General features: G+C 43.9%; 3 protein-coding genes across 3 annotated transcripts in view; 2 read left to right on the plus strand and 1 right to left on the minus strand.

Annotated features, from left to right (window-relative positions):
* Nucleotides 1-854, plus strand: part of LOC142883143 (inositol-3-phosphate synthase 1-A-like) — a 135,364-nt gene extending 134,510 nt beyond the window's left edge. Inside the window, exon 12 of the mRNA XM_076017802.1 lies at nucleotides 844-854. The gene's annotated coding sequence lies outside the window, so the exon portion shown is untranslated. The remainder of the gene's footprint in view (nucleotides 1-843) is intronic.
* Nucleotides 855-7,419: 6,565 nt separating this feature from the next.
* On the plus strand, nucleotides 7,420-9,456 carry LOC142883150 (growth arrest and DNA damage-inducible protein GADD45 beta-like). Its single transcript, XM_076017813.1, has 4 exons — nucleotides 7,420-7,566; nucleotides 7,817-7,918; nucleotides 8,050-8,269; nucleotides 8,449-9,456. The coding sequence occupies exons 1-4, from the start codon at nucleotides 7,529-7,531 to the stop codon at nucleotides 8,551-8,553; spliced, it is 465 nt and encodes a 154-aa protein (XP_075873928.1). The 5' UTR covers nucleotides 7,420-7,528; the 3' UTR covers nucleotides 8,554-9,456.
* Nucleotides 9,457-11,463: 2,007 nt separating this feature from the next.
* On the minus strand, nucleotides 11,464-20,080 carry gng7 (guanine nucleotide binding protein (G protein), gamma 7). The gene is made up of 5 exons (XM_076017815.1): nucleotides 19,841-20,080; nucleotides 19,555-19,742; nucleotides 17,737-17,854; nucleotides 16,684-16,799; nucleotides 11,464-16,228 (listed from the first exon to the last, which is right to left on the minus strand). Exons 4-5 carry the CDS (start codon nucleotides 16,762-16,764, stop codon nucleotides 16,103-16,105), a joined length of 207 nt encoding a protein of 68 aa, XP_075873930.1. The 5' UTR covers nucleotides 16,765-16,799; nucleotides 17,737-17,854; nucleotides 19,555-19,742; nucleotides 19,841-20,080; the 3' UTR covers nucleotides 11,464-16,102.
* Nucleotides 20,081-22,465: the final 2,385 nt, after the last annotated feature.

Genomic DNA, 22,465 nt, shown 5'->3' on the forward strand with positions numbered 1-22,465 from the left:
TGGTCACCCTATGCTACATGAAAGGCTATTGTGTGACTGCAGTAAATGCAACCAGATCTAGAAGATTCCCTCTCAGAGAGAGAGAAAAAAAACCCCGACTTTACTGCCAGCAGTTACATCACACCTGTAAGCTATTAAAAGGATTTCCTTGAGAACGACACATATAGATAGATAAGGCAAGCGGTTAAAAAAAGAAGGCAAAAACAAACTCAAACGTGAGTTTTTTTTTCCTTAAAGACGTGACTGCGAAAGTATTAGAGAACCTACACACAACTTCTATTTATCAACACAATAAAAGGAGTCGGTACATACATTTTATTGCCTTTACTGCTAGCTCCATACTCTACGATTACAAGCCCTCTCCCACAGTCTGTTTTTTCCGAACTCGTATGCACCAAGAACGAAGGGTCCGGAATCCGGATCACTCGCCACAGTGACGGCACAAAGCGTGGAATGGAACACATGCTGTTGTAGTGAGGGGAAGTTGGCAGGAGGTTCGATATTCGCCAGATAATCGGTTTTGACTTACTCAGCAATCGGCTTCCTCAACACAGTTACTACATTATGGGTGTAGTATGTGGAGGCCAGTTAATGACACTGTATTTGCAAATGTGCTGATATTGTGGATTATAGCGAATCAGGATGCAAATATTCACAAAAATTGAATCAAAAGATTTTTTTTTCTCATTCTGTTTGCTGCAGTAGTTGACAATGCTAGGCTGCTACCTACTACAGGTGCAAATTTGCTGATATTCTGCATTAAAGTTAAACTGTATGCAATTTAAAGTTTTTAAATAGAGTCAAAATCAATCAAAAGTCATTTTCTCATTCGGATGAGTATAGTAGTTGCCAATGGTAGGCTGCTACTTACTGAAGATGATATTTCGCAGATATTCTGCATTATAGCTAAACAGTATGAAATTGAAGTTTTAAAATATTCCCCACAAAATCAATCAAAGACGTTTTCCCATTTTGATTGCTGTAGTACAGTGGTTCTCAAGCTTTTTACACTGTGTAGTTTACGAGAAAAGATTGAGCTCTCCAAATACCACCATGCCCAAACTGAACATACAGTTACAGAGGCTTACCCTTTTAGCTATGGGCAGGTCACTAAAGAGAAATGTTTATTTCTAAAATATGGATTATTTGATGTTAATTTTTTGCCAGTTACACTGTACAATGTGTTAATTATCTAAAAATATTTATACTCTATATTTATCAATGAGAACATGAAGATTGCCAGCTTCATTCACACACACATAAACAGTAGTTTTCTCAGAAAAAAAAAATCCAAAGGCTTCTTATTGAAAGATAGCGTTGGGTGGTTGGATAATTTGAATCGCAATGGAGAGTCAGTAAGAACTTTGGACTTACTGAGACTGGGAGACGGATTTAACGTCAGGTGAAGAGTTTCCAGTTCCAGGCAAGCAAGGTCAATAGAAATCTGCTGGTCCAAGACTATGAACCTGGGACAGCCGAGGAGCAATACAGCAACAGCTGAACGAGCATGGAACAACAAAATGCATTAGGCGCTGTGGGTTTATGTACAACAGTCCCCACTTTAATCTCTTTCAAGTCTTTGAACATGGTGTCTTAGAATCTACACCTCTAAGTGGAAATCTAAACTATAAAGAGAACGCAAGGGAAGGTCATTCCGAGTATGAACATAAGGAAAATAAGGACGAAAACCCAGCAGGGGCCTCATGTACAAAAGGTATGTACACAAAAAAAAAACGTTGTACACCCATTTCAACATTCACGTACGGATTTACCAGAAGCGACTTGACCGTGGAAATGTGCGGTGCTTCACGTCAAGTCTCAAACGGGCGCACATACATTTCTGTAGTTGTTCGTCCATTGGCGACACTTACTGTAGCGGTTTCATATAGGCTTTGAAGAACAACACATTCATTTATATCGATCAGTACCAAAGCATGTGAGGCAGTATCATCATGGCTGAGGAGGTCTCCTGCTCTGCACTCATTGGCCTATCAGTGCAGAGGCCGTGTCCGTCTGTCGCTTTCGGACTCGAAGGCTCCCTCCGTTTTGCTGGCCTCTTGTTTTCTCCGCTGCGTTTGGGGCAGGTAGGTACATGGCTGCATTGTCTGCAGGTTGTTTCAGCTCTCATTAACCTCCGTTTGTTAAACTTTGTTTTAGTGGTCCATTGTGGTGATGTGGCAATCTATAGGTGATACCAATTAATGATTGTCTCAGAAGAATACATTAGAAAGACGGAGCGTAAATAGTATCAGGGTGCATGAATCTAATACCACTGTCACAATCTCTCAAACCCATCACAATCAAATGTGACTGTTGTGGAAACCAGAAACCACCAGCAAATGCTCATTAAGTACAAACAAGATTAAAAATGGATTGTGTCTCACACAATTTCACTCACAATTATTGTAAGGGGAAAAAAATTAAGGAAAGGTTTTGATGTAGACCTGGGTGTTAAAAAAAAGCTTCATGATTTGGATATTTTCACTGGAACAATGGTTTTGATCCAATTATTCCAATTGTTTCCAAATTTTTTTTATCAAGAAATTGTAAAAATGTTTTTCACTTTTGCAGCACTGTTTAACCATTTGCATGGAGACCAGGACAACATTCTCAATACATTTTGATACAGACTGGAGAGAACTGGTGATCCCTCTCCCAGACTTGTCTGCTGTTCTTCCTCTCAACATACAGCCCTTCCCTTCACGCCCCTGTCCTCCCTCTTTTCAGACTATTGTTCACCTGTTGAGGTCCTGCTTCACCACTTCACACCTTCATTAATCTTCTGAGTGAACAGCCACATTGGAGAGGAGAGGGAGGGACCTGTGGGACCCCCCCAATTCCACCTGCTGTCTGCATTCTTCAGCCCACACTCCACAACTCTATAGTGTCTTGCCAGGACGTAGTGCAACCAAGGAGCCTTCAACGCCCATTGGAAGCACAGACTTGGATGGCAGGTCAAAGTTCTTGGATGACTGCCAGAGTTGAATGAGTCAACAGAAGTGTGTGTGGTGGAGGGTCTTGGTCAGGGTTGGGCAAACTTTTTGACTGGTGGGCCACAATATCACAGGTAGGAAATGTGCTTTAATGTCTTTTGAAAATGAACAGAAGTGTTACAACAAAATATGTGTCTTTGAAGTTCCACGGTATTTAGCTCTTTATTGAAATGACTCTTAAAACACTGAAAAAAATGGCTGGAATAAAGATATTTTACGACTTACTTACTACTATTGATAAAAAAAATTCAAGTTTGGCAGGCTGGATTAAAAAGCCTAACAGGCTGTATATGGCCTCTGGGCTGTAGTTTGCCTATTCCTGGGCCAGGTAGACGTTATACTGGACTGGGATGAGAATACCTGCATGAGCCTGTCGCTTCCTAACAAGAACGCAGCCCTTTGGTTGTTGAAAAGACATATCGGACTAATATTGTCATTATACATACTGTAGGTCTTCCTACATATACATTTTTTCTGTATTGAGTTAAGATGCATATTTTTTTCCTCAATATTAGTGTGTAGTGTACCATACCACAAAAATGACAGGGGCAGTCAACAGAAATGATTGATGCATGTAATATCATTTATTTGCTAAACAACAAAATCCAGAATATTTTTGAATGATCTGGGATATCTCTCTCACACAATTCACTGTGTGACAGTTGGACGGACACCCTTCGGAACTGCAACATTTTTAAAGACACTGTCAGCGAAGTTGAGCATCTGCTGAACAGCTGAAAACAGGAGGATGTCCGTGTCCTGGTCTAGGTCCAGCAGGTCGTGGTGGTTCTTCACGGGCAGAATGCAGTACAACGGGATACGGAGGGACTGACAACTCCCGGGCCTGAAAACCAGGACATTATCACATGACTTTACGAAACACTGGAGAAGACTTTTTTTTCAAGAGTGATTTTCCCCCCCTCTCACCGTCTTCTGAATGTGAACACTGTAATAAACGTTCTTTATGTCCTCTGCCACCAGAGGGCAGGCCTTGTCCACTTTTGTCAACAGCACAATCTGGGGGAGTCCTGTAAGGCAAAAGCAAAATTCGATCACAAGAGAGCCAACTGATTAAAATAGTTGCATAATAAAGAAAACTGTACACAAGATAGAAGTTGAACATCATGGCAACAGGAGTTAAGGGTTCTTGAAGGAGGCCATGATATGATATGTGTGCCTACCCATCTGGTTGGTCTTTTTCCGGATTGCCAAAAATTTGTCCACCATTTTCTGGCTGAGGGACGCCTGGCAAGCGTCAATGACAAAAGCGACACAGTGAATCCTCTTGGCTATTGTTGCACTGATGGTGTAGGTGCGGAACTAAAGGTCGATAAATAAGCAAAAAAACCGAAAGTTATCTACAGTGATACTAACGTGTCACTAACAGTGACACATGTTGCAAAGACGATTGGTTTAGTGTTTGAACTCATTATGAATAAACTTGGAAAAGGATGAAAATGTCCCTGTCACTAAGGTGTGTTGTGACTTTTGGTATTATGGGTAATCCTGAAATTTTCATTCATTCATTCATTCATTCATTCATTCATCTTCTATACCCGCTTATTCCTGTTCAGGGTCACGGGGGTCTGCTGGAGCCTATCCCAGCTGTCTTAGGGCGAAGGCAGGGTGGCACCCTGGCAAGTCGCCAGTTCATCGCAGGGCCACATAGAAACAGACAACCATTCACACTCACATGCACACCTATGGACAATTTAGAATGTTCAATTGACCTCACATGCATGTTTTTGGACTGTGGGAGGAAGCCGGAGAACCCGGAGAGAACCCACGCAGACACAGGGAGAACATGCAGACTCCACACAGAAAGGTCCCAGGCCCGGGCCCCAGAATCGAACCTACGACCTTCTTGCTGTGAGGCGGCAGCGCTAACCATCCTCATCAACAAATACTTTTGAGTGTTTCATGGAATTCTGCTACACAGAAACATGTAAATAGACGCCACACTACTTTAAATAAAGGTGGACATGCTAATGTCACAATTAGCATCCATGTTTTCCCCCCACGTGGACGTATCTGTGGTCTTGTGAGCATAGCGTTAAACATTCGACCGTTCATTTTAACTAACAGTGTCTTATTTTGAACCTTACATACAAGCTTATTGAACAGTTGTTTTTTTAAAAAAAAAACAAACAAAAAAAACAAAAAAAAAAAACTGAGATGTGAGATTATTTTGTACCTGAAATGACAGAGAAAAAGGATAACACCGGAGAAAACGCCTTTCGTACACTCAGTCATGCAGCTATGAGCGCGACTAGCTTGGAACGGGAAGTGAACTACAGCCTCACTGTGCCTCTTACTGGCTAAAGAACCGCGACTGCATGTGCAATACTACTACTACTACTACTACTAATAATAATAATAATGATGATGATGATGATGATGATGATGATGATGATGATGATGACGATGACGATAATGATGATGATGATGATGATAATAATAATAATTAATAATAATAATAATAATAATAATAATAATAATAATAGTACACTCACAAATGTAAGCACACATTAGTGGGCATCACACTAACCGTGTGCAACCTGCGTTTTGCTACAATAGGGAGACCATATTTTGAAACAGGCATGTCTCGGACAAAACATTACTTCCAGTAAATGCTACAGTAAAGGAGGGTAAGTGGCTAGGGAAGAAGGCAAAAATGATCAACGACGATCTTAACTGCGGTCAAGCCAACCGACAGTTCGACAAAAGCGGTCGAGCCAACAGGCTTTTTGCTTGCTCCGTGTACACCAGGTATTACGATAGTGATTGTACTCAATGGGGAAACGAGATCGAATCGCTTTTCACTGTACTTGGTTTCAGATTATCATTATTGGAGAATTCCTAATTGTCACGCCATCATTCCACTTCAGGGTGCTCGTGCACCACTCCAGGAACACCCTCACTGAATTTCACAAATTTCTGATGTAGCATTTCAGAATAAAGCTCATCCAAAAATGTACATTTTTTAAGTTTATTATTCTTGATTTCAGATGAAATTTTTTGGAGAATTCCGAATTGTCACTCCAGTATTCCACTTCAGGGTGCTAGTGCACCACCACAGGAACACCCTCACTGAATTTCAGCGATTTCTGATGTAGCATTTCAGAATAAAGCTAATCCAAAAATGTGCACTTTTTGTGTTTATTATTCTTGATTTCAGATGTAAATATTTGGAGAATTCCTAATTGTCACTCAAGTGTTCCACTTCAGGGTTCTAGTGCACCACCCCAGGAAGCAAAAAGCGAGTGCCTGCTGGCTCGACCGCTTTTGTCGAACTGTCGGTTGGCTTGACCGCAGTCGATCACTGTCGATCTTAGCTTGTTTCTCTGATAACACACACACTCTGGAGCAAAGTAGCAAAAAGGAAGCAAATGGGGGACACTAGGACCAATGCGTTTTTAACGACCGAGTGTTTTTTTAAGACCTCATCAGCACAGTGTATGCACCTTTTGATTAATCTTTTTTTTATTATTATTATTATTATTTTGGTCTGCTCAGACGTTTGTAGTACTGTTTTTTAGTGTGTGTTTTTTTTGGTTTAAATATTTCTGTTTATTGGATGTGCTCTCATTGTGTGACTGGTACTGTGTGCCTCGATTCTGTATGGCACCAGAAATTGGCTCCAGAAGGCCTTGTGCCCCCCCCGCCCCCCCCCTTAAAAAAAATAAATGATGATTGATTAAAAAAGTTGGATAATTTCTGTTTACAAAAGCCACCGTCCTCCTAGTGTAGCCTCAGAATTAAGGTTATTCACTGCAGAGAGTGGCATGTTCTGATTTTGTACCTCCATATACTAAATACTATTATAAATGAATGAATGAGAAATACAAAAGTTTTAAAGTGAATAGATACTCATCAGGTGCAACATGCTGAGAGTGTAAATTACATTTTAAATGACAGAGAAGTTAACTCCTTAAAAAAAAAGCATTAACAAAGCCTATTAAGTAATCCCTGAACGTCTTTGTACGACCTGAACGCAATTACGACATCAAATATAATATTTAATACGTAAAGTTGTCTTTACCCCACCCAGCCACTAGATGTCAGACACTATTTCAAAACCTGGCACGCGCTGTAACAGAAACCCGGTGTGCCGTTACGAGACGACAATGACGGTTCGTTCAGCTGCTGTTGCACCAGAACCTTGCTGGTCACTTCGCGGCCTGATGCCAAACGCGTGGAGGCGCTGTCGAGGCTGTTGTGCAAAAAGATCGCCCACTCGCATTCAAACAAGGTTCACATGACTGTGGCAGAGAGAGAGAGAGAGAGAGAGAGAGAGAGAGAGAGAGAGAGAGAGAGAGAGAGAGAGAGAGAGCGAGAGAGAGAGAGAGAGACCTTGCGAGCCAATCGGAGAGCTCGCTTGGTTTCGGTCCCGCCTGCCCTCCCCTCGCTCCCTATAAAAACGGTGTGTTGCAACGTTGCCAACAACAAACTGGCGCTGCCTGGACACTCAGGAGTACTCTCAGCCCCTTCCCCACCTCATTTTCCTCACTGGCATTAGTTTCAGCCACGGAGACATGCTGCCTGAGGAGAGCTACGAGTCCATGGACAACAGGTCAGTTTTTCTGTTTTGGTTTGTGGATTATTATTATTATTATTATTATTATTATTATTATTATTATTATTATGAGGTTACTTGGTTTGTGTCCAAATCAGCCCGGACAGGAATGCATTGCAACCACCTAAAGCTTTCTCTTGTAAAATCTGATTTTATGCACATTCAAAATAAACATTCTGCAGCAGGCAGGTGAACGCATTAGCCTGTAAACTAAAAACCTTGCTCCGGTCCCCTCCTCGCCCCTCAGGATGCACACAGTGGGCCTGGCTCTTGAGGAGCTGCTGGTGACGGCTCAGAGGCAAGACTGTCTGACGGTCGGCCTCTATGAATCAGCCAAACTTCTCAACGCGTGAGTCACAAAAGGACACAACGATCCTGCTGTGTGTGTGTGTGTGTGTGTGTGTGTGTGTGTGTGTGTGTGTGTGTGTGTGTGTGTGCAGTGTGCAGGAACTGATCACACTCTTGTCTTGTTTCTTGCAGCGACCCGGACAGCGTTGTCCTGTGCGTGCTGGCGGCCGACGACACGGACGATGTGGCTCTGCAGATCCACTTCACGCTGCTCCAGTCATTTTTCTGTGAGAGCGACCTCACTATCCTGCGCGTGTCGGGACTGAGGCGGCTTCAGCAGCTGCTGGGCGCCACCCCAGATGCCAACCGAAACCAAGAGGAGCACCGAGACTTCCACTGCATTTTGGTTACGGTGAGCTGACTCATCAAGGCAGGCCTCGTCTCAAACTGCCCGCATGCCATTGCTAAAGATTCTGATTGGCAAAAGTGACTTGTCATTGCACCCTGACTGGGGCAAATCATTTAGTGAAGTGCAGAATGCTGTGCACACAAAACCCGAATCTGAGTTTTGTGCAAATTTTTCCTTTGCAGAATCCCCTGGCTGACCATCGCAGGCTGCAAGAAGTTGGGACCTACTACCAGGAGAGACGACGCCTCAACCAGTGGGTGCCCGAACTCATCCTGCAGGAACGCTAGGCGGCCTGGCAGTACAGACACAGGAGAGAAAAACGGGAGCTTTCTGAGTTCAGATGCTCACAAAGCAAAGTTGTCCGTGCAGGGAGGTCCTGCAGCGGATTCGGCCGCATTTGGTCTTGACTGACAAGCGCCGAGGGCTCCGGTTGAGTGGAGAGGGGACTGGAACTGGGAAATCTGTTTTGCACCACCCGTCTGTCAAGAAAATCTGACTCCTGCTTGGGAATTTTTTTTTTTTCATTCTTATTTTGTGTGCTGCCAGAAACCCCACCCCGACGCCAAACCAAACCTGGAGTACCTGTATGTTTTCTATGGAGGAGACAGGAATGCTGTAATGACACTATGCCCGACATTCCAATGTATTCTGACATGGGAGAGTCGTTGGAGTGAAGGTGTGTGCGTGCGTGCGTGCATGCGTGCGTGCGTGCGTGAGTGTGAATGCGTGGTATGTGCGCACAATGCCGAGATCTTTATATAGAAAAGACTGGGCGTGCAGCGTGCACATTCTTGCAATGAGCAGCTGAAACCTGCGGAGGAACTGTCGTCATGGGAGCCAAAGTGAAAATGATGCTTGAGTGAAGTTTGCACAGGACTTTAAGAAAAAAAACAAAAAAAACAACAAAAAAACAGAAATGTAGAGGAGATGCAAAAAGAACCTGATTTTTTCTTCCGTCAAAAGGGAGCTCGAGAACAAGCTGTTGAAAGGACTGTTGAGGTCAGACCTGATGAGTTCATCTGCTACCCATCAGGAGTGCTGCTGCTTTTTAGATGAAATGCTGTCAAACCTTTAAGAACAGAGATGCGCCAGCCATTTGTTGACTGCCTCAGTAGTTTTGTAGCTATTTATGGACTCAATTTTGTGCTCTGTTGATTCTCAGCGAATAAATTATTGCCTTCAAGATCAAACGGCTGTCTCAAAGTTTTGCCTTTCTTTATTAATATTTGTTTTTCCAGAATTGACAGGGAAGACGATGTCGAGAGGAGTTCATGTTGACTTAAAGCAGGTGAAGGAATGTGTCCGAGGCCTTCACGCCTTCGCCGTAGTAAACAAACGTCAGGGCAGGAAACGGGTGGGGACAGAAACTCTGGAACAGGCAAAACAAGCCAATGCAGGCTTTCTGCAGGCGGGCTGGGAGGCGCTGGGAGGGGTGCGGAGGGAGCGTGCTGCAGGAAAAGATGCACAGTGCAGCTGAAAAAAAACCTGCTGATGCATACTTCCGAGCAGCGATGCATGTGCAAATGATGTGTTGCTGTAACCCCGTCTACGCTGCTGCTGCTACCTTCACAAGGACAGGACACAAGACGTTCTGCAGCAGCAGCAGCAGCAGCAGCAGCAGCAGCAATGCGAGAGTTGGTTTCTGTCTCGCTGTCACTGTGTTTTCTGCTCCACCCTGTAGCTCTCACATGTCAGCTCACAGTCCACAGTCAGAGAGGGAACATTCAAGGCACATGGACCTCCCATTTGTTTACCAGCTGCTCGACAAGGGCGTGACCGGTGAGGGCACTGACCACCGATTGGCTACGGTTCGTGCACAAGTGCACGATTGGCTCTGACTTGCAGACAGGCTCAGGGGAGAGAAAGGGGGCGCTGGTTTGAAACCCGATGGAAACTCGTGACCGTTGAATGGGCGCCTTTAAGGACGTGGAGGAGGCCTAAGGCAGAGCATTTGCAACAATACCACTCCTGTCAAATGACCTCAATGGGAGTTGGTGCTCTTTGTTTACTCTGCCCAGCAGTTTCTCATCTTTGGACAGCACACCTTGTACCTACCGGGGCAGACAGCATGCATGTCCATGTGCAGTCTGTTTTTGTAAAATCAGTATGGAAACAAAAGCACTCACTCCCAAAGAGACGCTGTTATAAACAAAAAAACAAAAAACAAAATAAAACACTGTAAAATTGGATAGACAAAATGCAGTTAATGATAGCTATTTAGTGAAACAGCACAGTTAAAAATTAGCAGCCCCTCCTTTGTGGAATTTTTTTTAACATTAAAGTGATTTTTTTTTTTGTTTCTTTTTTTAAATGATACGACGTACCACTTGCAGATTATATAAGTTCGAAGGGGAGGGAAAAAAAAAAAAAAAAAAGTAGTCTTTCTGTCGGTGGGGCTGAAGATGCAAATCAGCTCGCTCTCAGCTGCAAATGTGCAGACAGTTTGGGCCGGCAGGAATGCGGCTTGCTGGCATTTGCTGCTTGCAGCAGGTTTCTGCCACATGATGGTAGAAAATAAAAAACAGGGGGAGGGGGGAGGGGGGAGGAGTCGAGCCTCTCAAACTTTGACTTTAGCCGTGTAAACAACGACAGGGTGGCTGGTAGGAGTCATTTCCATAAAGTCTTGGGCGTCATGTGCTTGAGCACGCAAACGCGCGAGCGCCGCGTCCCCATTGTGTTTACTTGAGTCGTGGTTACGTCACGGGACGGCGTTACGTGTCTACCGGAAGAAAGAAACAGACAGAGAGGTAAACAAACCCGCCAGGGGGCTAACGAGAGGGTTTTAGGAACCACTGCCAGTTGAGCGCGTTGTTAATAATTTATTCGTTGTGACTATTCCCGTGAGTCGGCGATCTGTGGCGTGCACAAAACACACGGCGAGACGACGCACGCACACGGCGGAAACAAATCGGCGGTCACGTGAGCTGAATGTTTTGCCACGTCAGAGTTTACGCGGCGAAACTGCTTCCATTGGACAATGTGGGCATTAGGCTGACTCGATAGACCTCTAAACAAAGTAACAAAGCAAAAAACCCAAACCAAACAAAAACGTGTTTTTGAGGGACTGTTACATTATTTTCTAATGAGCATTAAACCGTTTTATGCAAACTTACTGATGGTTTCGCTTGCTGCAAAGATGACTTCTGAACAATAAAATGGTATTAAAGATAAAAATAAAAAAAAATCACACAGAAGCGTTTGTTATTATATAATATTTTTAATAATGTCATCTACTTCTCAATATCATCTTTTTTTTTAACAGCAATATCCACAAAATATTAACAGTGCAAGAAAACATGAGTTATGGCACATCAGAGAACAGTTACAAAAAATAGATATATTTTCTCCATAATCAAGGCAAAAAAAGATACATATACTGTATGCATACACAGGAGATCAGAACAAAAATGGAAAAAGATGAGTCTTGGGAGGTGGGGGTCTCAGAGCTGACTCAGGTGATTTTTGGCGTCAGCGCTGACAGGTGAGGAGTCTCAACCTTCCACCACCTGATTCAGATTTACCTTGCGTCACATCACTCTTTTCTAGTTTGACTTTGCCAACGATCCACATCTTGATAGGACAAGCCCACAGCCTGTCTATAACACAACAATGCCACTGCAAGCTGGCCATTCAGCCTGACTCTACCTGTTTTCTGACTGGGAGCCCAACAGGCATTGGAATAACTGAAAAGACAAAACGATGATGGTCAAAGTTAGCATCCGTCGTACACCTCTGGGACAATATCTGTGAGCGCGTATATTGATATGTATGCATGCCATGTAAATCCAATTACACTCATAACCCTCTTTGACGCCGCAAGACAAATTACAAGAGCCCATCTCTAAACATTTAAAGGGTCACTGTGCTCATCCCTGCTGCTAATTCAAATCTAGTCAATCACTCTGGATTTCTACCCATGTAACTCTGAACTCTGGTTTCTGTTTGTAGCAGCCAAATTTGAATTCCTTTCTTTTTTCTCTGGTTATCTCCAGTCTCAAGTGAGTGGGTAAAGGGGTTGATTGAATTTAAATACAGTTTGGTCATATTTATGGCTAATAATTCATTTAATTACAGAACTAACTTGCTTTCGTGTCTCTCAAATTAAAAAGAAGCTAAAGCCACAAGCTGCTAAGTATATGTGAGCACAAAGCCTGATGACAGGTTGAATGGTGAGTGTCCCAAGCTAGTTTGGGCAGAAAGCAAGAAAGTCATTTCCAGTAAATGCCCTTTGTTTTTGTAAAGAAGGATACAAGAAATCCTTCAGTAAAACTCAGAAGAGATGCTAGCTCAGCACACGTGCGTGTGTGGGGGTAGCATTTAACCCAAAGCCTGTTTTGTGGCCAGGCGCAGGTCATAACTGTGCCAAATGGATAGAATTAGTGATACAAATTTTTCGGTTGATGGAAGTTGGTATTTGTGGCCGTTTGACCCTTTATTTTAGCCTTAGAGCTACAGCTAGATGAGCTAAATTTGGGGTAAGTGAAGCAGCTGCAAAGCTTACTTCATGTGGCACAGTGTTGAATCAACCAACTCATCCAAACCCTCACTGCCTCGCAGACGCCTCTCGGACTTCAGCAGGGTGCCGAAAATAAACGGAAGGTAAAACAATGAAGGCTGAGTCAGGCACAAAAAAAAGTAGCATCTACCAGAATTCCAGGTAATGTGTGACTGTAAGGAAATGGCACTGGAGGTTGTGATGTCAAAAATAGCCCCGCAAACCCCCCACACACAAATCATTGGATTCTTCGCTGCCCGCTGGAGTGGCCACGCAAGCTGTGGACGTGCTAATATAGGGAGCGAGCGGAGGCCGTGCACACTCCTCTGACTCACTCTCCTGACCACATGAACTGTGCCACGAACAGATCAGATTCACCCTGACCTAGAATTGTTGGGGCTGCAGGTACTGTAACAGTACTATATGTGACACGGTGCAGAGAAGTGGAGGCGGCGCATGAAGCTCCCACACACGCACAGCCGTGCGCCTACGTCTCCATCCAATCATTCTTTTTTTGGCTTCCAAACGCTTGTACCCAATGCCACCCAGCCAACGCGCGCCCACAGAGGTGCACACACTCACACGCGTTTTCAGCCTCCGTCCAGCTCCTTGCCCACAAAGGCGGACAAGTGAAACAAACTGGGCCTCGTGTCGTCCGTCGTAAAAGAGTCGATGGATAATTAATTTTGCAGCTGCTTTTATTCTATTTCTTGTTGTTTATCGGTTGCATGCAGAGGGGAAGGTGTAATGTCAAACTGAAACAGCAGGTTGGCTTAGCGTAGCACGAAAACGGGGGCATGGGGATGGTGGGCTGGGCTGAAAGCCACATATTCAGCCTGTCAGCACCTTCAGAGCAAAAAACTGCGTATTTTTAGAGATTTCAACGCTGTGTGTTGACACCTGCTGCAAGCTTCCAACTTTTAAGATGCACCTTTCATTTTGCAAGTTGTCCACCGGAGAACGGTCTGCTTGTTTACTTGTTTTGCAAATTTCAAACGCTCAGAAGCCCCAACCACCACCGCGACAAAGAAACAAAGACAAAAAAAAAAAGTGTGGCAGGTGGCTCCTATTCACCAGGCGATTAAAGGACAAGAAAAGAAGCAGGTTCAATTCCAATGACACTCCATCAACGGCCAGCGAGTCCAGTCTGAAAAGACCCCACCCAGTTCTGTCGCTGTACGTCACTCTGCACAAAAGGCCTCGGCCCAGCGCTCCAATGTAAATACTGCGGGATAAGGCTCGCCTTCTTCCAACCGATAAACTGTCACACGCTGGTTCTGAAAGCTGCCACTCCTTTGCCGAAAAGACGAGAGAAGAGAGCGCGCGTCATTTTGGTTGCGTGCGCCCTATTGTCCCCGTCGCCCACGGAGGGGCGGGGGTTGCGGACAGTGGCGCTGAATGGAGAAACTCAACCTGTTTAGCGACACAATCAGGAGTTTGGTTTTGCCACTGAAATGAGGTCCGATGTTGATTCTTCCTCTAGAAAGGAGCCGAAGAACTAACAGGATGCCTGTTTCCACCTTACACGATTTCAATATCACCTCGCCCGTATTTGTATTTGTGTTAAAACCCATCACCAGCTAGCGCGGGCCTCTAAGATCTATAAAAACCTAACTATAATAATAAAAAAAAGACAGACATGATTCTGACTGACCGAACAGAAACAGTACTAAAAAAAAATCCCCTATATTCATAGAGAGGGACTGTGTGTTCAGATGTTGTATCTTACAAACACTGTACAGGATAATACTCAACTGACCAGGTTCCATGGACTCCACAGAAAGAAGAAACTCGAAAATAAAAGCCAAAAACAGCTACTCTTCAACTCAGCACACTTCTGCACACGTCGGAAAGAAAGTTTATACACTTTGCACAACTTCACTTTAAAATATTTTTTTCCCTTACTTTTTTTTAATTTTTAATTTAATGAATTTTTCACCTTTTTCAACTCTCCAATCAAGCAGAGGAGCAATATGTAGCAGAAAAGACAAGGTGGTAAAGCCAGGCTACATTCTCCTCTGCTCTGATTTTACAGCCAAGACAGCGTGATTAGCAACTCTTCACGCTCACCGAACTTTATAGTTTCCTTCATTCAACTACTTAGCTACAGCAGGTTGAAAAAAACACCTATCATAGACAGGGAGGAGCGCTTCACTATTTGAGTAAGGATTTCCCTCCGCCTGCCTCCCCGCAGCCTGGCTTTCAGGTGTGGCCGGCCTACGACCTCGCCCTCTCTCGGGTTGAGAGCAGTTAGAAGTTGGCTTCCCAGGCAGGTATCTGTATTTCCAAAGCCAGCTGGCTCTCAAGCCGACTTCCTGCTATAACACTAGCATTTAGCAGCAACCAGGAAATTAAACCTCATTAGCTGGGGAGACAGAAAAAAGAAGACTTAAAAAACAAACAAACAAACAAACGAAACAAGTGTACAATATAATTTTATCTGTTAAGTAATGCTCTGGAAAAAATATTTTAAAAAGGTACACTGAGTTCACAGACAAGTATCTTTTTTAAGAAAAATGCGGTAAACTTCCAGGTTAATAGCTCGAGTCCCTCCTTGTAGTTGCAGACCTGAGGTCAGCCCGTCGACAGGCATCGCCGTTGACGGAGGTGATGGCAGATCAGCACCTAGAGACGACTTCCTGCACATGTTGGCACAGCTGGAGGTTTGGCCGGACGGCGAGGCCACAGGCGGAGAAGGTCTGGTGGGTTTGGGGTGACAACGGGCCAGCCTCGATAAAGGCGAAAGGCTACTTGGCCAACTTCAACAGAAATTTTGGGCGGGCAGCATCGAGTGCAACACCCCATGCCTGGGAATAAAGTCTTGACTGAGCTCTATGCAGGGCTTTAAATCGTGTCTGGCACGGCTGGAGGGGAGGAGCGCCTACCGTTCTTCGGCTGCTGCCCCCATGCAACCTCCCACTCTGTGCTTGTGGCACTGCTGTCCATCTTTAAACCGAACCCCGGTTCCCCGGGAGAAGATGCCAATCATAGTTTCCTACTTATTTATAGCCTCCAAATCCTTATTTCCTTAAACTGAGCAGACACTTTAGATCTTATATTCACCAGCAAAGGAATATTACCAAAGCACCTTGGATCATCCTCAGGGTTCTACTGATTTCAGCCACAAGGGCACACGATGCATGCCCCCTAGCTGTGGCTCAGGAGTATGGCACTTTTCCAAAGTGGCTATTTTGTGGGGAGGGGGCCGTGTGTTTGAGTGTGTACGTGTGTTAGATATTCTGCATGGTATGTGCACATCTTGTACACTGATTGAACGACTGAGTATTTGTGTGTGTGTCTGTGTGTGTATGTTTGTCAGGGATTAAAGGGGCCATGCGCAGCTATAGGATGATGCAGGGCTTCTTGTCCTTGAAAGGGTTTTCTGAAGTAGGGACCCCGACCAGCAGAGGGTCGCTACGAGCGTGCTGCTCACAGTAACTCATCAGGTCTGCTGCCGCTTTGGACACCTGGTCATGGGTGAAATAAGCGCAGGTGGGGGAGAGACACATGGGGAGGAGTTGAGGAGATGACATTTGGAGGACAAGTTTGGCAATTGGATGAAGAAAATGAAGACGAAGAAAAGCAGCGTGTAAGGACAGAGCTGGGTCAAATCACGCATGCAGGCACACTTGCAATACTAGGCATGTCACAATCCTGCTAAAGTTTGATTCGAACTTTGATTCCACAGGAATGCAAAAACTTATGAGGCAACAACAGACTTGAACTGACTAGAATTGAACGGGTTGCAAACTTTTGGAGGTGGGTTCATGTGTAAAAGGATTACATAAAATGTAAATATGGTATGGTATTTTGCTTTTAGTGCGTCATAGCTGTGGAAGCTGTGGAATCTCAACACAACATTGTCTGGTGTCACGACCTGATTTGCTTATTACCACATTCTCCGTTAAAAGACCCGTCCTACCTTAATGCGCTCAAACCCTGCCTCGATCCTCAGCTGCTCCACCAGTTTCCTGGCCTGGGCGATATTGTTAGTGGTGGACATACTGATCCATCAGACTCGGACGACACAAAAGGAAACTGCAAGAGTACAAGATAAGACCACTAAATTCCATTTTTTTTTTCTCAAGGTAACCAGATAAACTTAAAGTACATTTTCAAGGGCAGATGGATATTTACACAGGAGGAGCATTTGCAAATCAATGATGTGTGAAGAACTGTACAGCATCAATCTACACTGAGAGTCAGAGGTTATTTTAAAGGTCACTTATTTTACAGTTTTCAAATCCTTTATTTTCACCCCTAACAGTATGAATTTAATGGAACATTTAGTGCCCTGTTTACAGCTCCTGGCCAAAACTGATGCTTCGCTATATCTTCTGCAACTTGTGATTGGGACAAACACAGGGAAAAATGCGATTGATATTAATGAGGTAATCATTTGTGACATCATGCACATTTCATTTTTTGAAAAGCAGACCAGGGAAAAGAAAGAAAGACTTCTCTCATTTTTAGACAGTTCACAAATAGGCCAACATATAATATAGGACCTTAAATTGAAGGTGAAATTATTTACCCCAAAGCTGTACCTCAAACAAATACAGACATTTTTTTTTGATTGTAGCGTAGGCCAACAGAGAAACACATTTTTGCATTTCTTCCGAGGCTCAATGTGACATTATAACTTCAGGATCTTGCTCACATAATAAACTCATGTAAGACACTGCACACTTTTACTGTCAATAAGGCAGAAACCTTGTACTGTGCAGTCATTTTTCAGAATGTACTTTTGCAAATGAATCCAATGTTCTATCCATTGTTGCCAAGTTGTCGAGACCTCCTGCTTTATTTATTAGATTAGAGCACAACCCTGTGGTGAAAACCAGGTAATGCAACACAATCGGTCACAAACACGTAATAATAATAATAATAATAATAATAATAATAATAATAATAATAATAATAATAATAATAATAATAATAATAATAATAAAAAAACAAAAAAACAAAGTATTACCTGGATGACTTTAGGCAGGCAGGAAAAAGATGGTGACGATGTCCAGAGAGTTGCAGCCGGTAACTTCCAAGTCAAAACAGGGCTGGAGGGCAGCTGAGCTCACATTGGTTTATTTTTGCTGAACAAAAACAAAGAAAATGAGTGAGATTACTGCAAACATATCAACAATGACACAATTATAGATATCATAATGTTTTTTCTTATGTAGGGATTTAAAAAAAACGTGGTTGGATTCCTCAAACACAAGTTTTTTTGTTGAATGTATTTTGGAACTTATATTTCAAACTGCTTTCAGGAGACTGTAGAGAAATTTGCACCACTTCTTACACACATCACATAAAGTGTGTTACAGCTGCGTTGCTCATTGTGTCTCAGTGTCTTTCACCCTCTTTCATTCTCTGGGGAGGTGGGCCTGCTTTAATTACTCCTACTGAGCAGCAGCACAGAGATTCTTGTCTGTAATTAGTGCTGCTGCTGCTGCTGCTGCTGCTGCTGCTGTGTCCACACTGGCACTGAAATTACTTTTATAGTTTGACTTTCTTCCACCTCCACAGCGCACACATACAGTTTTGACAATCCATCGACCAGTCAATACCATTTTTCCAAGTGTGCCGAGTATCAAATGACATGTTCTCAACTTTATTCAAATGCTGCTGATTAAGAATTGCTTGGACCTTGAAACCTCCCATATGTTATTCCAAAATAAAAATAAAAATATATATTTATACTCAGGTGCCATATGAATAAAAAAGTTAAAGTTCAAAACTTCCAACATTTTTAGTATCCTCTTAAATGAAGCTATTAGCGCTTGTATGACAACAGCACAATTAACAAAGTCTAAATCTGTTTGTGACACTCCAAACAACATACAAAACCTGCTCCTTAACATGAAAAACAAAGAGTCTATGGATGTTATTATTATAAATACATTCTAAATTACTTCAAAATAAGATTGTCATCTTTTGGGGAGTGTCCCCGTGTTTCCCTTTATGCAACACTAGACAGTCGAATGAAAGCATGCACGTGAACGGCAACAGCCTCAGGAGGACACTTGACACTACAGCCAAAACAACAGTGCTCTCTTCTTGCTGGTGCCAATAAATAAACAGTCCCAGCGTTTGACTGCACAGAAGACATCTGTTGTCATTAAGGACAAATCTTGTTTCAGAAAAAGATGCCTTCCCTTGCACCTTCTGCACGTGTCTTCCATCCACACACAAGAAATTTCTCCAGCCTGTTGATTTCCAAAAACTTTTCTGCATTGGCTCACAGAGCTCAATATGGCCCAGACATCATCCTCTGCTTCTCAGGAGTGCACCGTTATGCTCCGTCTGTGCAGGATACCACATTTCATTTTCAAACCAATGCACAGAACCAAAACATTGACATTAGGCTCCAAAAATCATGACCAGGACCAAAACAATACAGTGCCAGAGTAAGACAGGCCTCCCTTTACAGCTAGCCAGCTTTCAAGACGCGCAATGATAGAAATAAATAAATAAATAAATAAATAAATAAATAACAATTAAAAAAAAATCGCGTCAACCCCTATTGATCCTGATCGGGGCCTGCGGTTCGGAGCCACGTCTTTCGCTACAGGCCCCGCACGCTGCTCTCCACCGCATGAAATCACAATGCGGGCATTTTGATGGATAAGAACAGCGTGTCCTTCTCTGCGTGCGTCCGTCCAAACACACAAACACGTCCAAACACACTCTCTGGCACGCACGCAAAAAGCCTGCCCTCCAAGCAATGCCTGCCTGCCTCGGTGCGAGCAGGGTGGTGACAAGTTTAGGGAAGGAGGAAGCCAATATTCACCCAGCAGCAGCAGCGGCGGCGGCGGCGGTGGAGGAAGAGGAGAAGGAGAAGGAGAAGGAGGAGGGAAAAATGGAACCAAGCCCGGAGCGCAGAACATGCAAGCTGGTCGACATATCCGGCCCTGCGCACAATCCGGCGTCTTCTTTTCGGAGGCTGCGACCGTCGTGCGTCCTTCCAGTAAAGCGGCGCTGTGGAGAAAAATAAAAAATAATAATGACGATGATGATGATGATGATAAAAACTAAATAAAACCTTCCACTGACCCCGTCCCCCTCGTCCTCCCCACCCTCTCTTTGCCGGCGGCGGTGGTGGGCTTGCAAACCGGATTCGTGACACAAACGAAGCCCCCTTTCCCTCTCCGCTGCAGCCGCCCCTCGGTGCCGTGAGAAGCCGGGGTGGGTTGGGGGTGGTGGGGGACTGCTGATGCGCGGAGACGCGCTGGCAATTAAAAACAGCGAGAGGGTCGGTGGTGGGAAGAGGAGAGAAGACGAAGAAGAGGAGGAAGAAGAGGAAGGAGGGGAAAAAAAAAAGAAAACCCGGAATATCTCTAAACTCACCTTCGAACGCGCTGTGTGTGATCGTCAATTTAAAGGGCCAGTTCCTCTTCCCTCACCCTCTCTGCTCACACGTCTTAGCCGAGCCAAACGCTTCCCCCTCCGTTGCTGTCAGGGTCCGTCCACTCCTCCACCCCCCATCACCATCCCCCCGACTCTCTCTGCTCTTTCTCCCTATCACCTCCTCCCTCCATCCATCACCTTTAACCCGAAATCTCCCAAATTGACGTTTTGACCCCCCCGCCCCCCCTGTTTCGGTCACATCCGTCTCTATTTTTTCATACTAAAACCATTTGTTTCTTTGACCTGCTTCCATTAAAAACACGAACCCTTGCTGAAGCATTAAAGGCATAGTATGTAATTTAGAGGCAGGAAATATAAACTACATTATGTTTGCAAGGCAAATATACAAAAAAAATTCTAATTCATGGCTGTTTTCAAATACATTAAAAGATTTGTGGCCAAGTGATACTAATGGGAAAACATGGATTAACATTGTTTGCAATCTGCGTTCTTACCACTGGGTGATGCCAAATCCTAGGCGATACTTTGCAAATCTTTTACAATTATCTCCATGGGGTTAGACTGTTAGAAGACATTAGTTACAAAAAAACAGAGCAGAATTTAGCATGCAACAAAAACAAAAAACCCAAACAAACAAACAAACAAACCAAAATTTTTTTTTTCCAATTTACTTTTAATTAAGTGAAATGACCTCTATTGCATCACTTACAGTTAAATAAGTTTACATTCGATTCTAGGCATTAAAAAGTTTATAAATTTTTTTCCTATCAAAGGGTCTGCCTACTGTTCATCATCCAATTAAATCTCTGTAGATTTTTTTTAAAAAATGTACCTTGACATTCTAGAGACCCCTTCTTGGTAAACGTCACAGAAAATATGGGGTCAGAAAATCCCTGTCCACTACTATGCACTATCACAAATTCTTCAAAGAAAGTCACTTCGCGAAAGCTCTAAATGGACAGCCAAATGTCTAGTGACCATTCCTTTGGTCCAATTTAACTAAACACACAACAAATTATAAAGATATGTGCTGTTTTACGTGCTAATCGGTTACGTTTATCTTAAACAAGCATAGTTTTGACTTTCGTGTATTCTGACCGATCAAAGCCAATGTCAATCAACATTCCATCCAATCGGAATGTTGATGTGCAGTTGCATTGGCGGCAAACTAATGAAGTTCAACATCGTGCTAAGATGCCTACTTGAAGTGCCGTTGGCTGTGAAAACAGAACCAGCAGTGGTACGAAGTTCTTCATAATACCTGCACAGGATCTCATCCGTTTCAACAGAATAGATGCTGTCTGTGGCTGCAAGCACTGAAACGAGAAGCCTGGAATGACGCTACTGCAGTCAAAGGGGCTCGTGTTTGTAGTGCTCACTTCAGTTCAGGCAAGTTATCATTTAACAGCTCTTTCTGTTTGAAAAGCCTGGGATACATGACACATGAAACATATGCTGCGTGAAGTTATTTGGTGGCAGACAAAGGTAGCTAGCTTGCAATTAGCCGCTAGTGCTCTTGTTAGCAACAAGCTGGGTCAGGCAGACTGTTGCCCCCTTCGGCTAATACTAATTTTCTAGGGTGTTCTTCACAATCCTTAATGGACAACAAAAGTGCATATTCGGACATATCCGGTGAAGGATCGTGGGCATCCACGCTCTTCTTCTCATATACGAAGACAGTTTCTGGCCTTGTGCTGCGCGCGCAACCTCCCTAGGCTTGGAATGGTTGTATACAATGAAGGGGTCTATAGATTTATGTGTTCGAATATTTCTTTTTAAATTTCACGGCTGATACGGTCCTCAGTCCCCACCCGAAAACTGCCTGCACTGCATAGGTGGGATCTATACGCATCATGTCTACACAGGAAGGGGAACGCTTTACTTTTCCACCACACGGTGTCGCCATTGGCCCAATAGCGGTGGCAGCAGCCCGGTCCTCTCCGGGGAGGTGTGGGCCGCTCCTTCTATTCTTGGTAGGCCCGTCTCAGCTCGGCTCGGCTCGGCTCGGCTCGACACGGCGCGGCTCGGCATGGCACGTATCCCCCTACTTTCTCCACACGGAGCTAACGGAGTGCTGCCTGAGAGCTGCATGGTTATTGGCCGTGTGGTGTTAATCAACAATAACAACAAGAACAAACATAAAAATACATTAAAAACAAAACAAAAACAACATGTGTGGACGCCTATGCGCGTGTGGACGGAGGTGGAGACGTGGCTGCACCTTCTACCTCCATTGCTAGCTAAAACCACCGGGGAGCTATTTATAACTCCAGCTGGCTACCGCATTGGCCTCATTTCCACTGATGTGTGAAATAACGCTGATGCCTATACAT

This window comes from Nelusetta ayraudi, unplaced genomic scaffold (genome assembly GCF_046127955.1).
Source record: "Nelusetta ayraudi isolate G7.1 ecotype Tasmania unplaced genomic scaffold, CSIRO-AGI_Nayr_v1 ptg000007l, whole genome shotgun sequence".
In the NCBI taxonomy this organism is placed as follows: Eukaryota; Metazoa; Chordata; class Actinopteri; order Tetraodontiformes; family Monacanthidae; genus Nelusetta; species Nelusetta ayraudi.

Coding starts and splice junctions, on each gene's coding strand:
- LOC142883150 (XM_076017813.1), top strand. CDS start 7,529: ATGCTGCCTGAGGAGAGCTACGAGTCCATGGACAACAG. Junction 7,567..7,816: donor TACGAGTCCATGGACAACAG/GTCAGTTTTTCT, acceptor CTCGCCCCTCAG/GATGCACACAGTGGGCCTGG. Junction 7,919..8,049: donor TCAGCCAAACTTCTCAACGC/GTGAGTCACAAA, acceptor TGTTTCTTGCAG/CGACCCGGACAGCGTTGTCC.
- gng7 (XM_076017815.1), bottom strand. CDS start 16,764: ATGTCCACCACTAACAATATCGCCCAGGCCAGGAAACTGGTGGAGCAG. Junction 16,229..16,683: donor CAGGGTTTGAGCGCATTAAG/GTAGGACGGGTC, acceptor ACCCATGACCAG/GTGTCCAAAGCGGCAGCAGA.